This window comes from Sporobolomyces koalae (genome assembly GCF_050403365.1).
Source record: "Sporobolomyces koalae JCM15063 DNA, S_koalae_JCM15063T_v1_ctg43, whole genome shotgun sequence".
Classification (NCBI taxonomy): domain Eukaryota; kingdom Fungi; phylum Basidiomycota; class Microbotryomycetes; order Sporidiobolales; family Sporidiobolaceae; genus Sporobolomyces; species Sporobolomyces koalae.
The window spans coordinates 26,083-39,731 of NW_027481728.1; the positions used below are offsets into that span (position 1 = coordinate 26,083).

General features: G+C 53.3%; 4 protein-coding genes across 4 annotated transcripts; 1 reads left to right on the plus strand and 3 right to left on the minus strand.

Annotated features, from left to right (window-relative positions):
- Positions 1-1,045: 1,045 nt before the first annotated feature.
- On the plus strand, positions 1,046-3,082 carry RPT4 (proteasome regulatory particle base subunit RPT4; the record flags this gene model as incomplete). Its single annotated transcript, XM_076680677.1, has 11 exons — positions 1,046-1,135; positions 1,219-1,261; positions 1,400-1,519; positions 1,583-1,703; positions 1,777-1,891; positions 1,968-2,031; positions 2,106-2,443; positions 2,507-2,642; positions 2,728-2,815; positions 2,898-2,971; positions 3,054-3,082. The coding sequence occupies 11 exons, from the start codon at positions 1,046-1,048 to the stop codon at positions 3,080-3,082; spliced, it is 1,218 nt and encodes a 405-aa protein (XP_076532169.1).
- Positions 3,083-4,294: 1,212 nt separating this feature from the next.
- JCM15063_000784 (eS30 family ribosomal protein) lies at positions 4,295-4,868 on the minus strand (the record flags this gene model as incomplete). Its single annotated transcript, XM_076680678.1, has 4 exons — positions 4,295-4,345; positions 4,416-4,427; positions 4,504-4,639; positions 4,852-4,868. 4 exons carry the CDS (start codon positions 4,866-4,868, stop codon positions 4,295-4,297), a joined length of 216 nt encoding a protein of 71 aa, XP_076532170.1.
- Positions 4,869-5,357: 489 nt separating this feature from the next.
- On the minus strand, positions 5,358-7,873 carry JCM15063_000785 (uncharacterized protein; the record flags this gene model as incomplete). The annotated part of the gene is made up of 12 exons (XM_076680679.1): positions 5,358-5,505; positions 5,594-5,694; positions 5,783-5,923; positions 6,010-6,143; positions 6,235-6,530; positions 6,605-6,844; positions 6,918-6,991; positions 7,056-7,180; positions 7,238-7,262; positions 7,327-7,413; positions 7,480-7,656; positions 7,730-7,873. 12 exons carry the CDS (start codon positions 7,871-7,873, stop codon positions 5,358-5,360), a joined length of 1,692 nt encoding a protein of 563 aa, XP_076532171.1.
- A 1,285-nt stretch (positions 7,874-9,158) lies between these two features.
- JCM15063_000786 (uncharacterized protein) lies at positions 9,159-13,506 on the minus strand (the record flags this gene model as incomplete). The annotated part of the gene is made up of 6 exons (XM_076680680.1): positions 9,159-11,058; positions 11,132-11,421; positions 11,503-11,736; positions 11,804-12,913; positions 13,005-13,443; positions 13,502-13,506. 6 exons carry the CDS (start codon positions 13,504-13,506, stop codon positions 9,159-9,161), a joined length of 3,978 nt encoding a protein of 1,325 aa, XP_076532172.1.
- Between the last annotated feature and the right edge of the window lie 143 nt (positions 13,507-13,649).

Below are 13,649 nucleotides of genomic sequence, written 5' to 3' on the forward strand. Positions count from 1 at the left end.
AGCTGAATGGCCAAATCATTTTGTCGAGGCCAAGGGTGCCCTTCTCTTGGATAGTCCCGTTATCAGCGAACCATTGTTCATACCTGGAGCAGCCAAGTCTTTTTCAATTGCGAATTAGAGCTTTGCTTTCCAAAACGTATGCATTCCTCGATCCCAGGAATGCTTGGCCTAGCCGACTCGTCCATTAATGCTTTACGTTACGTCGCCCCACTCTCGAGACGCAAATCTCAAGTCTCGCCAACAGCAAATTCGACTAGCGAAGATTGCATGTGAGCCAGCGATGAGCCAGGCCAGTGGCGCCACCAGGTCTCGAAGGACAAGGAGCGGCTGGAAAGTTAGACGGGTCCAGATTACAGCAATGACCCAGTGGACTCAGCGCTTTGACCCGATCTGCATCGTCGGGTCGAGCTACGATCTCGTCGAGCGCCGTCACACGGTAGAGTCAAGTTTCTGTCGCCTCTCGAAGCAGCAAAGCTCAGTAAGTGTGCAGATCAAGGACATGACCACATTCGAGCCATGTTCCACCGACGCCAGGCTACGTTCTGGGACACGGTGACAGTAATAACTGTCGAACGCCAGTTTGCGTGACTACCGTGTGAGAAATAGACGAATACGACTGCCTGAGCATTCGCGATGACGCGCTACCAAAAACGCGCACGAGCCGTTCATGTTCTGGCTGGTTAATGGATCCGCTCTCGGCAAGTTCTTTCTGGATCGCGCTGAACGCTCGAGACGCCGACTAACGTGTCATGCGAGGCCCTCGGGCTTATACCTAGTCACCGCCACTCCCAGGTCAAGCTTGTATTGGGCTGACTAAGTGGTGGTTCCGAGACTTGTCTACGCCTATCGACTTCGCTTGCGCTTTCAAGCGTCGCACTGTATACTCCTTGCTCGAGATCCGTCAAATTCGCTTGAAGACGACCGAAAAGGACAATTCGAGGTTTTTATAATGTCAGGTTAGGTTTGTGAAATTGGCTGATTAGCCCGCAGAGCGATTACGTCGCCCCTCTCTCTCGCGCGCCTCAAAGCACAACACACGACTACCATGGCAGAAGCGAGCTCGTCGACTGCGGTTCCACCAGCAGCACCTCAGTACGATGCAGCCAAGACGACGGCGCTGCAGACATACCGCAAGGTAAACCCGGTCTCATGTTCTCATCTCGCTCGAGTACTCGGCACTGACTCACTCGCTCACCTCGGTGCGCGTCTGGCACGTAGAGACTGAAGGAGCATGAGGAGCTCGAAGGCAGGCTGAAAGAGAGTGAGTCTTGTTCATTGGTCCGATGAACGCGACGCGAGGATGACGACTGATCTCCTCCTCCTCTCTTCCAGGTGCGTACTGCCTCACGGGGCAACCAGCTATTCCAGAGCAAGATCTGACTCTGTTGCTTGCACTCAGTTCGACTCTCTCTACGTGGGCTCGAGAAGGATTTCGACAAGTCTGAAGATGATATCAAGGCACTCCAGTCGGTCGGCCAGATCGTCGGAGAAGTTCTCAAGCAACTCGACGATGAGCGATGTAAGTGGTCAATGCATCGCTGTACCCTTCTCGAAGCAATGGCTGACGCGCATCTGCAAACAGTCATTGTCAAGGCCTCGTCTGGCCCGCGCTACGTCGTCGGATGCAGGAACGCGGTGCCCAAGGAGAAGCTCAAGAATGGAGTACGCGTGTCGCTCGACATGACCACCCTCACCATCATGCGGTCAGTGGCTCCTTCGAAGCGTTGCATCCACTCGTCGTCTTCTGACCTGCGATTCGCACGCTCGTCCTGACAGCATCCTCCCGAGAGAGGTCGACCCGCTCGTGTACAACATGACGATGGAAGATCCGAAAGGAGCAAGCTTTGCAGGGGTTGGAGGACTTGGCGACCAGATCCGCGAGTTGCGAGAGGTAGGCTCATCTTCCCGCTCTGTGCAATGCCAGAATGTCCCCATTGCAAAGCTCAATCTATCTCTTTTGTCCCCAGGTGATTGAACTGCCGCTGATGAACCCCGAACTCTTCATGCGAGTGGGCATCAAACCTCCTAAAGGTACCTCTCGCTCGAACCGAGTCTCTCGTTCGGAGCATCGTCCTGACCATTCTTCACATCGTATCGTCTCGTAGGTGTTCTCCTGTACGGCCCTCCCGGTACAGGAAAGACATTGTTGGCTCGAGCGGTCGCCGCGACCCTCTCGACCAACTTCCTCAAGGTCGTCTCGTCCGCGATTGTCGACAAGTACATCGGAGAGTCGGCACGGTTGATTCGAGAGATGTTTGGCTACGCGCGCGAGCACGAACCTTGTATCATCTTTATGGACGAGATTGATGCGATCGGCGGCAGGAGGTTCAGCGAAGGAACGTCGGCCGATCGAGAGATCCAACGTACGCTCATGGAACTCTTGAACCAACTCGATGGATTCGATTATCTCGGCAAGACCAAAGTCATCTTTGCCACCAACCGAGTAAGTTTACTCCGATTTCCATCTAGCAGGTTATCTTGGACTGAATCTGCGTTTGCCGCGTAGCCCGACACGCTCGACCCTGCACTCTTGCGTCCAGGTCGAATCGATCGCAAGATCGAGATTCCGCTACCGAACGAGGTTGCGCGGATGGAGATCCTCAAAATTCATGCGGGACCGATCGCGAAATCTGGTGAAATCGGCAAGTCTCTCTCGTTCAATTCACCCTCCATAGACAAGATAATTACTCATTCCGGTTATTTCTTCTTGATTACGAACTCTTGCAGATTACGAGGCGGTGGTCAAACTGTCTGAAGGGTTCAACGGTGCCGATTTGCGCAACGTTTGTACCGAGGCGGGAATGTTTGCGATCAGGTCAGTTCGCGAAAACCCTCTTTATACCTTGCGACGCGCCAAGATTCGAAGTCACTGACCTTGGTGCACGTGGAATCCGAAGGGATGAGCGAGATTACTGCATTCAGGACGATTTCATCAAGGGCGCACGCAAGATGCAAGAAGCGAAGAAACACGGTACGTTACCGAAATTTCAATTCTGTTTCGTTCCCTCCGACTGGTCCTATGACTGACTGGAAACGTCGAATTGGGTTGACAGAGACCGTGCTCGAGTACGACGGAGTGTAATGAACCCGAGCTTCTCACGAATGAAGTCGAAAGTTGCAATCAACGCTTTCATGAACCCACCAGTTTTGAGCTATCGTGAGCGCGAGAGTAGGATTGCGTGTTGCGAATAAGTGACAGAATCAATCTGCCCGCGATCGATCTGCTTGATGATCACGAGCAAGGACTCGTCCTGACTCTTCTTCCTCTCGGAAACGATCGCGATTTTGAGCATGGCATAGCTAGTTGCAATTTCGGGACATCACAAGGTTGGTAGTCTATTCGATCGTCTGATACTGTCGGCCTCACCTGATCACTAGACGCGGGGCGGAATAGCTCACCGCAGGCAAGTCGCAAAAGAGGTCAAGAGGGAACGTTTAACCGAAGCAAAGGACGATGTGATCGCAGGACATGACGAAAGAACGCCTGAGCAACTCTCGTAAATTCCTACTCTTTTGTTTTATCCCACCTAATCTTCTTCCAGAGCGTTTGAAAACCCCTTTACCAAAGACAACTTTGAAAACCGTAAACAAACATGAGTACCCCAGATCAAGCAAAGAGAACCAACGAGACAGGTGAAAGTTGAAGCGAATCTCTTCCCGCCTTGTATTGCCTTTTCCCTCTCATTTCTGTTCCGCCTTCAAAACCTCGCTTCCTTCTCCCGAAAGAGGGGGTCCACGACATGCCATTTTTTAATCCCTCCTTGTCCAACTCTTGGTCCATCTCCCGAGTCCGTCCCGAAATCTCGCAATTTTACCTCTGGGCTTGCATCGTCCTCCTCTCGAAACCCATTTGACGAAAATAGTTTGGATAGGCGAGACAGGAGCGGTTGCAGAAGAGAGAGAGAGCGAGTCGGGGCGAAGAAAGACGAGACTTGAGGGGTTGTCAGATGAGGAAAGGGGGAAGAAAGGGGACCGAATAGCAATTTGCGGGAAACCCTCTCCGTTGAAAGAGAGGCAAGAAGGGGTCGAGGAGGAGAAAGGGTACTAGGAAGAAGGAGGAACAAGAATGACCTCGCAACTTGTCAAATCTGTTCTCGTGTGAATGTGGTTCTGGTAGATCGATCGATATTGCAGATCATGGTGTTTGACGGTAAACAAAGAAGCACCAGTGGCAGCGGGGATGTTTGCGCCGAGGAGGAAAGAGGTGGGGAGAAAAAAAGGAGAGAATGTGGGCGAGAGAGAGGGGCGAATGCAACGACGACCAAAGTCGATCCTGGCGGGCGAGAGGGGGCGTTTAACCCGACTTTCCGGCAGGCTGCTTGTTGCGCTGAACCTTGGCTCCAGGCTGTAGATGCACATCCAATAGTCAGCACAGGGTCATATCGAGGGAACAGTAGCATTGCGAAGAGACGAACAGCCGAGGTAACCTGAAGTGGAGCAAGCAGATACGGGGTCAGCATTGCGAGTCGAGAGAATGGCCGTCAATCAGGAAGGAGAACGCACGTTAACGAAACGCGAGTTGTAGATCAGGCGTTTCTTGGCGCGACCAGTGACCTTCTTCTTCTTCTCTTGGGGCTCGACCTTGGGGGTCTGCGACTTGACCTTACCGGCACGCGCGAGCGATCCGTGAACCTTTCCCCTACAGAGCGAGCGATCAAGCCAGAGTCAGCACTTCCGCGTCCAGATCGTAGTTGGGGTGCAGTTGTAGGCGTGGCCGGCACGCAGTGGTTGAGCGAGACTGGGAGCGATAGGTCGAGGTGAGGTGTGGCCACTCGGTCGAATCTTCCCCTATTCGCCTCTGCCTACGCGCGCGCTCGCTACGACCACAGCTAGCGAGTGTTGTGCTTGTACGGGTACTGCTCCTCCATGCGCGCGCGAGGGTGGCCATGCGAGGCTGGGCAGTTCCTTCCCTCCGCTCTTTCCTTTCCGCTGTCCCTCCTTCACTCGAGATTGAACCGGCCGGGTCCGAATGGGTGCGTGACTCTGCAGGATAGCAGCTTGAAGGGCTGGATTGGGTGGATCGGGACTAACATGATGAAGCTGGTGAGAGATCAAGTGAGGGAAAGCGCCGAAAATTCTGCCCTCTTGCCTCCTTCCCCCCCTCCTCAGAAATCTCTCTCTCGCGATCGACCCATTTTCCTTCCTCCTCTCTCTTCACGTACTTCCTCAACAATAATTGCGCTTCGTAGATCCAGACAGATCGTGCCTTTCGGTAAAAACAAATAGTCTGACCCTTTACTCCCGCGGCCTTTAATCTTATGATCCACGTCCATCTCGAGCTCAAGAAGCTGTACCAAATCACTGCAGTTGTATTCTGTGCTACACTGCTAGTTCTATACAACATCCAACTCGCTCCTTTAGGCATTCGATCGGTTCCGCTTGAGTTCTTCCTCCCTTTGAATCACAATCTCTGGGATCCGCTCTTTCCTACGTTCGTCGAGTACCGCTGTTTGACTCCAACTGATCTCGTCCAATTCTTTCTTGCCCCAACTCAATGCAACCAATCTGGTGTACAAGAAAAAAATTGGACGATAATGTCGGTGAGCCAAGGTGATCCTGACATTAGGGAAGTGGTTTGGTTTTTTTCTCTTACCGGGACACGGTCATACGGAACAACAAGTCTTCTTGGGTCATGGCGGTTCCAGGTCCGGCATGAGAGTTTTGTCGTCTCTCTACAAAATCAGCTTGAATGACCTGGTTTCGAAAGCCGAAAAGATCAGTCACGACCCTTTACCGTGCGCCGAGACATACTCTTGAAGGATTTGCAGAAAGGAGGACGCACTGAAGACATGTGTTCGGGGATCTTGAAATCCGAATGTTTGAGCGAGTACAACAGAGCTCGGAACTCGTTCAACCTCGATTCTGTTGGTAGTGACGCCGAGACACTCGTTGGACTTGGCTCGACATAGATCACGCAATCCGTCTGTTCGTAATTGCACAGAGCACAGGAGAGGCAGTTTCATCAGCATGAAGAAAGCAACACGGATCGCAGAGAATTGGATGACTTGCAGGTACGATCGCTTTGCCCTCACTGACCACGACGAACCCGAGATCTGTTTCGAGTTCGAAACTCGAGAACGGGAACTCGTACGCGAGTTTCTGCTGGGCAATCGTCGTCGAGAGCGATCTCAAGTTTCTCACCCCTGTCCAGAAATCGAGCTACGCATCAGTGCCCCGATCCGTCTCGAATCCTGGATGAATTGGCAGAAAGAGCATCATCGAAATGTGACTGACCGGTATCGTTCAATTTGCCTTCTCCCAATTGTTGGAGATCGAGCACGACGTTTGTCCCCCGGGGCAATTGCAGTTGTCCAGCATCGAGAGTCTCGTCTCTGCTTCTCGGGGAGAATCGAGTCGAAGGGTCGTTGAGGGATGTGATGGTTGGTGAGATCGAAGCAAGGGCAGGTACGAGTGTCGACAAAACGCGAGTGAGCGGATCCGGACCGGTTGAGGCAGACGCTGCTCCAATCGGGAACGACAGGTTGACCGAGAGGGATCCGAGTGCGAGTCCGGTGGCATGTCGAGTATGACTTTCAGGGACAATCCGGAGAAATAGTGGAAAATCAATTCGGAGCGGTCTAGATGGATTGTGAATGGAACTCACATTCTCGCAATCAACGCAAGGAGCACCCATTCGGCAGCTTCGAGATCGCCCTGTGTTCCTTCATGTGCAATGTACGACAGGAGTTCCTGCCGCGTTCTTTCGAACTCTGTCGATTCCGGCACCATCGTCGGTTGAACCGGCACAGTAGGCGACAAGGTATACAGCACATGAAGAGCGGGCACAACTTGGGCTGGTGTCGAGTCTTGGCCGTTCTCGAACACCTCGAAAGCGTTTGATAGCCTGATTTGGTTCCGCATAATATTCTACTCTGAGTCCTCGTTTCGTCTTACGCTGTAGCGTGGGAAGTACTTACGGCGTTTCGCCAATTATACCGACAAACTCGTAAACATCGGTCGATCTCAACTTGTCGGCAAAATCGGTATAGAACTGTGTTTGCGTAGCACCGTCAGCAAACGCGCACTGTCGGCCAAGCATTGCGTCGAGGCTGTACCTTTGCAATCAAGCCGAAATGCGGTTCGTGCGGTAGCGGAGCTTTGTCCTTCTGTGCTTCCATTCTAGAGGTGTTTGGCGGGGTGGAAGACGACAGCGACAGGCGGGATAGTCCAGCTTCGAGGTCTGCTCAAAATCCGGATCAGCATTTCTTGCGGATCACAGAGGTGGTATATTTCTTACCTTGATTCGATGCGTTATCGAGAGACTGGTGGATTGCAATCAGTGTGAGCCGGCGCACAAAGGAGGACGAGCCGAATGGGAGAGCGAACCTGTTTGACCCAATCCGTCTCGCCGGGAGGACTGACAATGTAAAACAGCTGCCTCTCTCGCAGCTTCGAATAATCTTCGTGAGCAGACTGGTTCAAAGTCGATATTCGTCAGCTTTGCAAGGGTCGAAGGAAAATATCTGGGATGGGACTGACTGCGTTCGATCCCTCCTCCGCCTCTTCGATCCCATACATGAGCAACTGGTTGCGTGTGCCGAGAGCTCTGTACAACTCGCTGCCGTAGCCAGTGTCTTGCACCATCGCTCTGAACCGGACCAACGAGCCTGGTCGAGGGAGTCGAGCCGGATCCGTCAGCGCCGTGATCGCAGGGAGCTGAATGTAAGCCAAGACGCGTCATCAGTACGCGCCGCTTGCGAAATGCCTTGTAATGGTAGATGGTCTTCACCTGATCTCGAGCATCCTGCACGAGCGAGCGGAATGTCTCTTCTACGCGTAATTCGAAGCCATCCAGCGTTGAGCCGCCTTCGACGTAGAGCTTCTCGATGAGCGTCAAAGGCTGCTTCAAGGCCAAGTCCAGATCTGCGAGCATTGCGGATTGGCGAGTGGAGGTTTCGGGGCGAGCGAGACGCGCGCGCGCGCATTTCGCTTTCAACCGATCTCCTTCATCATTCACCCTGTTTTAGGGCTTGTTTAGAGTCCCGTCATTAATAGTAGCTTGTCTTCTCCTTGCCCTCTCGCATGGCAACACGATGACCAGACGCCCTCGCCTGTTTGGAGGATCGAACGTAAATATCGCCTCCGCTCGTTCCTCGTCCTCAGCCGATTGCCCCACTTCTACGGGTCCCGCGACTCAGGTGGTCTCGTCTGCAGCAAGTCGAGCAAAAATACGCCCCAAGATCTCTAAGCCTATGCCAAAACGTATTCAGCTCGATCAGACGCCACGCCCGCTTATCTTTGCACCGCGCTCGACGGTGGATACTGGTTCGAGTGGAAACATGCACACTGAAATCCAGACAAGCGAGGCTACACGATGCTCTGTCGATGCAGAAGAATCGGTCCTTCCGGTAGTGGTAATCCCGGAGGAAGAGAGAGGCGTACTGCTCGTCAGGCTCGACCAGCTCGAACGTGAGTCTCGAAAGACATATTCCTCGACCGCAGAGACTGACGATGATCGTAATCCTGCACCAGCTTGTGTCGCAAAGCCAATGCAGGATCCTACTGTAACCTTGTCATGTGTACCAGCCCCGCCACTTTCTCGCTCTAATTCACCCTCGTGCTCCAAGTCACCAATATGCTCTACGAAGCCGAGCTCAGAGACTCTCACTTGTCCAACCTTATCCAAATCACCTATCGACCAATCTTTGAAGTCTTCGAAGCATTTCGTCCGAGCGCGATCGCGCTCTGCTGTACCCATTTCCGACACTCACGGTTCGTCGTGCGGTATACCCAGTCCGTTTGCTTCCGTTCCACCATTTCGACGCCTCTCTCCTCGGTTCTCGGTACCAACCCTTCGTGGTCCAAGCTCGTCCATACGACCAGAGCCCGAGGACCATCGGGATCTTGACTGGGAAGTCCTTTCAACGAGTCGGATCCCGCAGCATCGTACGGGCGGATCGTGCCAGAAATATGCGTGGCCGATCGAGGAACACAGCTTGGTCAAAAGGATTATCTGGGTTCGACCTGCGGTGACGCCGAGACCCTCTCATAGAAGATTGCGCGAAGTACCGCCATTGCCGGAACAACGTACAGTAGTCTGACAAAATCATTAAGAGCCTTGTGTGCAGAGATTTTATTCTCTCGAGACCATAGTGAGGATTTGAAGGCATGAGCAAAACGGGAACTACTACAACAACATTACTACACTATATACTTCTTCACCATTCGTACTTGTCAACCGGTAGTTCCGAGATCGAGTGTATCCGCTTCCGGTTGAGAAAAGCCAATCGGAAACCAACACTGTTTTTGCCTTTCTTGTGTTCGATTTCGTCCTTTTGCTGTTGCGTACCTTCGAGAACAATCTTGTCTTCCTCAAAATTCCACACAGATTTCTGGAAAATATCTTCGAGTCGTTTCCTCTTCAGCTTGTATCGTTCCGGGTTGGAACTCGCCGCAGGAGTGAGGGTACTGTAGGCTTTGGCGATCCTCTTGAACGAGTCGAGCTTGTCCGGAGCAGATATGCAGTAGTACAGCCCATCGAGGAGCTCGTACGGAACATTCAGTTCGAGCGCCATCACATTGAGCGATCTTATCAGCGCATTTGACGGCGACGTGGACTTGTTGGAAGTCGCGATCGAGTGCGATCGGACCTTCTCGCGCTGAGCCGGATTCGTCGAGATAGGCGCCTTTGCAGCAGCGCTCTGCACAGGAGATTGAGCTACTTTGCGTGGAGAAGGGACCGAGTTAGGTGCTGCAATCGGCTGGGAAGGTAGCCGCTGAATATTGTCTGTGCGCAATTCCTCTTCGGTCTCAGTCGCGACGACCTCGTTCCTCCATCTCCTGACGTCTTCCGGATCCATCGATGGAGTACGAGAGTCAGATTGAGCTGTGTCGATCCGAGCTTTCTTGAGTGGTGGAGATCGGATTTCTTGCTCTTCGTCCTGCACTGCCTCCTCCGGTCGCTCGTGCACGTCCTCCGATCTCGACCGCTTCTTGCGGTTCTGGTTGTTGACTCCGGGAAAGCTCTTTTGCCCAGCTTCCTCCTTTCGCAAATGCGCCTCGTCAATCTTCGGCAGTGCTTGGGCAGAACCAGGAGCATCCGCAGTTGCAGTTGTTGGCGGTTTGGTGGCTAAATGCGTCGCTTGTCCAAGTATCTGTTCTGCCTTTCGCGATATGCCGTTTTCAAGGGCTTCGTCCTCTGCCTTTAACTCATCATTGTCGACTTTGGCGCTTGCATGCTCGGGTGCGACTGTCTCTTGAGCCCCGATCTCGACGAAGTGCTGAAGGGCGCGTCGGTGCGCAATCATGACTTTGATCTGATCCTCCGTCAGTGGCGCAAAGATGGGTTCATCCGGATCAAAGTTCTCAAACGGGTTGTCAGAGTCGAAACTGTCCAGCTCGTCCTCCTCTTCCTCGACGTCATCGGCTTCAATCAGCGCGAGAAGCCCCGCCAAATGTCGAGCTTTCTTGTTGTCATCTTCACTGTTGTCGACATCGAGGTCCTCGTCGAGGTTCTGAGGGAAATAAGGTCGAGATTTGGAATGCGAGAGTGTCTGAGCGGGGTTGAGCGGTTCTTTCTCAGAGGCTACGGCCTGTTTGAGTGCTTCTGATACCGTGTGAACGCTCGACTCAAGCTGTTCGAGCACAGCTCGATCGGAAGAAGTCGTTGTGTTCGTGGTAGTTCTCGAAATCGAGGCGACCTCGTCGACCTGCATCTCGACTCGTTCGATCTCGACTTCGACCTGTTCGACGTTCATCTTGACTTGTCCAGGGGGTTCCTGTGCCTTGACCTGCTGTTCGACTAGCTGTGAAGCCTCGAGCTCGTTGTCTTCAATCTCCTCCTGGTCGCCTTGACGGGAAAATTCGTTTGCTATGGGAGCGACATCTTGCTGAGAACGATTGGGAGCGGGCGTGTCCGTTGTGGCCTGTTGGGGAGCCACACTGAGATCGCTTCGAGGAGGGAAGACAAGCTTGTTCATAGCTGCAGATTGTTCTCGAACAGATGCGATTGACGATGATATTAGTGCTTCGGGCGCAAGTAGGGGCTGTCCCTGGTCGATGTCAAGTTTGCCATTCGTTCGCGGCTGCTCGTCGCGCTTGTCCGCATCTCGAGATCGCCTGTCGATCATCACGCAGCCCACTTCGTCAAAACCCATCTCTATCGTCGATAATGACTGCGAGGACAACTCACGCCTTTTTCTCCGAGGTGGATACCTCTGCGCCGGGAGGCGAGGATGATCTGCGTCGTTGAACACTCGTATCGACCGTTTGCCCTTTTACTTGCTTCTCTTTTACCTCCTTCGCGCGCGTTTTGTTCCTCTTTGGTTTGGATGCGGCTGCAGCCTTCTGTTTCGCCCTATCGGACCGGATCGCGAGGTACTCTTCGTGCTTGGCGACTTTGTCGGCGATCTTTTGCAACCATATCGAGCGTTTCCATCGCGCATATTTCGCTTTCCATTCCTCCGGACTTGACCACGAGCACTGTACGCATCCAGAGTAAGAGTTAGTTCTTACCGCTCGCAACGCTTCTCGTTTCCACCAAGAAAGGGACGAAAAACATACGAGGGTGTGAAGGTTGTTCCATGCAACCAGATTGCGTTCCAGTCCCAACAATTCGCACCTTGTCAATTCCTCCAAAATCTTGCTCATCTCTGCTCCTTGCTCGCCCGCCGTGTCTGAATGAGGTACTTCTTGATCGTGTTCGATCTGTTGCGTGAGCGTCGAAACTTTCGCCATATACTTCGACAAGTTTGCCTTGTACCGGGCTTCCCATTCGACCGGACTTCTGTATGGATACTATCGTTCTTTTGGTCGTCAGCCGAAAACGAATAGAAAGGAGGGAGTTTGAGGGATCAGCTCTTACGAGAATCGATAGATTGGTCCAACTGCTTCGTTTCGACAAGTCCAACCAGTCGTTCCGAGTCAATTCACTAACTAGGAAAAGATCGTCTTCTTCTTCGTCCTGCTTGTCCTGGCGAGATCGTTCGAGATCAGGTGCATCTGATGCTTCCTCCTCTTCCTCCTCGTCTGCCTCTTCCGCTTCGAATTCGGTTACAGGTTCATTCGCATCCTCTCCTCCGTCTGCTCCGCCTACGTCAGCATCAACGAGATCACCTGCATCGGTCCCACCCAAATCTCCAGTGTTTCCTGGTTCCACAGCAGGTTCCTCGCGCAAGTCTTCGTCGTCGTCGACAGCTGTAGGCAAAGGAACCTGCGACGCTTTCGCAAGGATCGCACGAGCATCTTGCAGTAATCGCTTCGCCGCGCCCGAATCCGAGTCACGAGTAGACTGCTGAGGGACGCCATCGCCGGGAATTGTAGCTCGCGGGATCGTAGGTGGTTGCTGTTGAGCTGGATTGGCTACTGTAGCGTCTGGGATAGTGTGAGGTTGCGGTGGAACTAGATTGGACAAGACAGGGATGGTGTGAGGCTGCAACGGAGATGGATCGCGATTGGCGGGTCTGTTTTGTGCTTGGTTTGCCTGTTCGGCTGTAGACAGAGTTTGTCGAGATGTTGATGCAACAGGGTGAACAGTGGACCGAGTAGAAAGCGAAGCACGTGGGGAAGTTGTTCGTGCTTGGACCCGTGCTGAAAGTTCGGGTGATGTCTGTTCGACTCTTGTCGGTTCAGGTTTGCGAGACGTCTGAGCGCTGTTTGAATTTGTGGGAGTTTTCCTCGGTAATTTCGAGACTGTCGGGGCCGTGGATCGTTCAACAAGAGGCATGCTTGGATCGGCACGGCCTTTCCCTTTGTCCGGTTTCGTATTTGAAGTCATGCTCGTCGATGCAGTAGGCCGAGACGCTGGGGGCGCAGGCGGGGTCTGCCTGCGGTTCTTGCGAGCATTCTCCGCCTCGACCTCCGCAGGGCCCGGACTTGTAGCGGGACTAGCGAGGTATGCCTTCAACGCAGCATCAGCTTCCTCTCGGTTCTTGCTGTGATAGGTCTGCCACGACTGAACCGTGTGATTTGGGTACTGCAGGCATCAAGCATTCGTCAGCGTTCAAAGGGACTCTGGCTGCGAGCTTTACGGACGAGGACGGCGCAAGGAGAGAATGACCATGTACTTTGGTTCCGAGATATTCGTACAGCCTGCGCGACGTCCACTTCTTTGTTCGCTGCTTGGCGAGGGCCTGGATCAGGGCGGGCCAGTCCACGTCGTCGTCGAACGGGACCCTCTTGCCCTTCTTTGCGGTGGACGCCACGGGGTCCGGCTCCACATCGCTGCTTCCACTGGTGCTCGTACTTGAGTCATCGTCATCTGATGTCACGGTGGCGTCGCCAGATTCATGCTGGCGACGCTGGCGCTCGAGGCGGGCGACCCGGCGTTCGATGTCTTCGCGGTTTGACTTGTAATGGCTCATCCAGCTCTGATACGTATGTCTGCCCAACTTTCTCTCGACATATTTGTGGGTGCTCGGCGTCTGCCGGCTGGCTGGCGCCACGTCGAGGAGGATTCGGGCGAGGTTGTCCTTGTCCTCGATCGTATATGGCGTACGGGCAGGCCTGTATATTGACTGCGGATCAGCGACGTCGTGTCAAGACGGGATAGTTGGTCACTTACACCATCACTCAGGCAAGGACTCGACGAGGAGAGTGAGCAATGCTGTAGATTCCGGATGTCGGCTTGATCTGTTGATGTTTGGCGATCAATCCATTTGATTTGTTGTTTTCGCTCGTCCCGCTCGTCACCAACTTCCGACTAGCGGCCA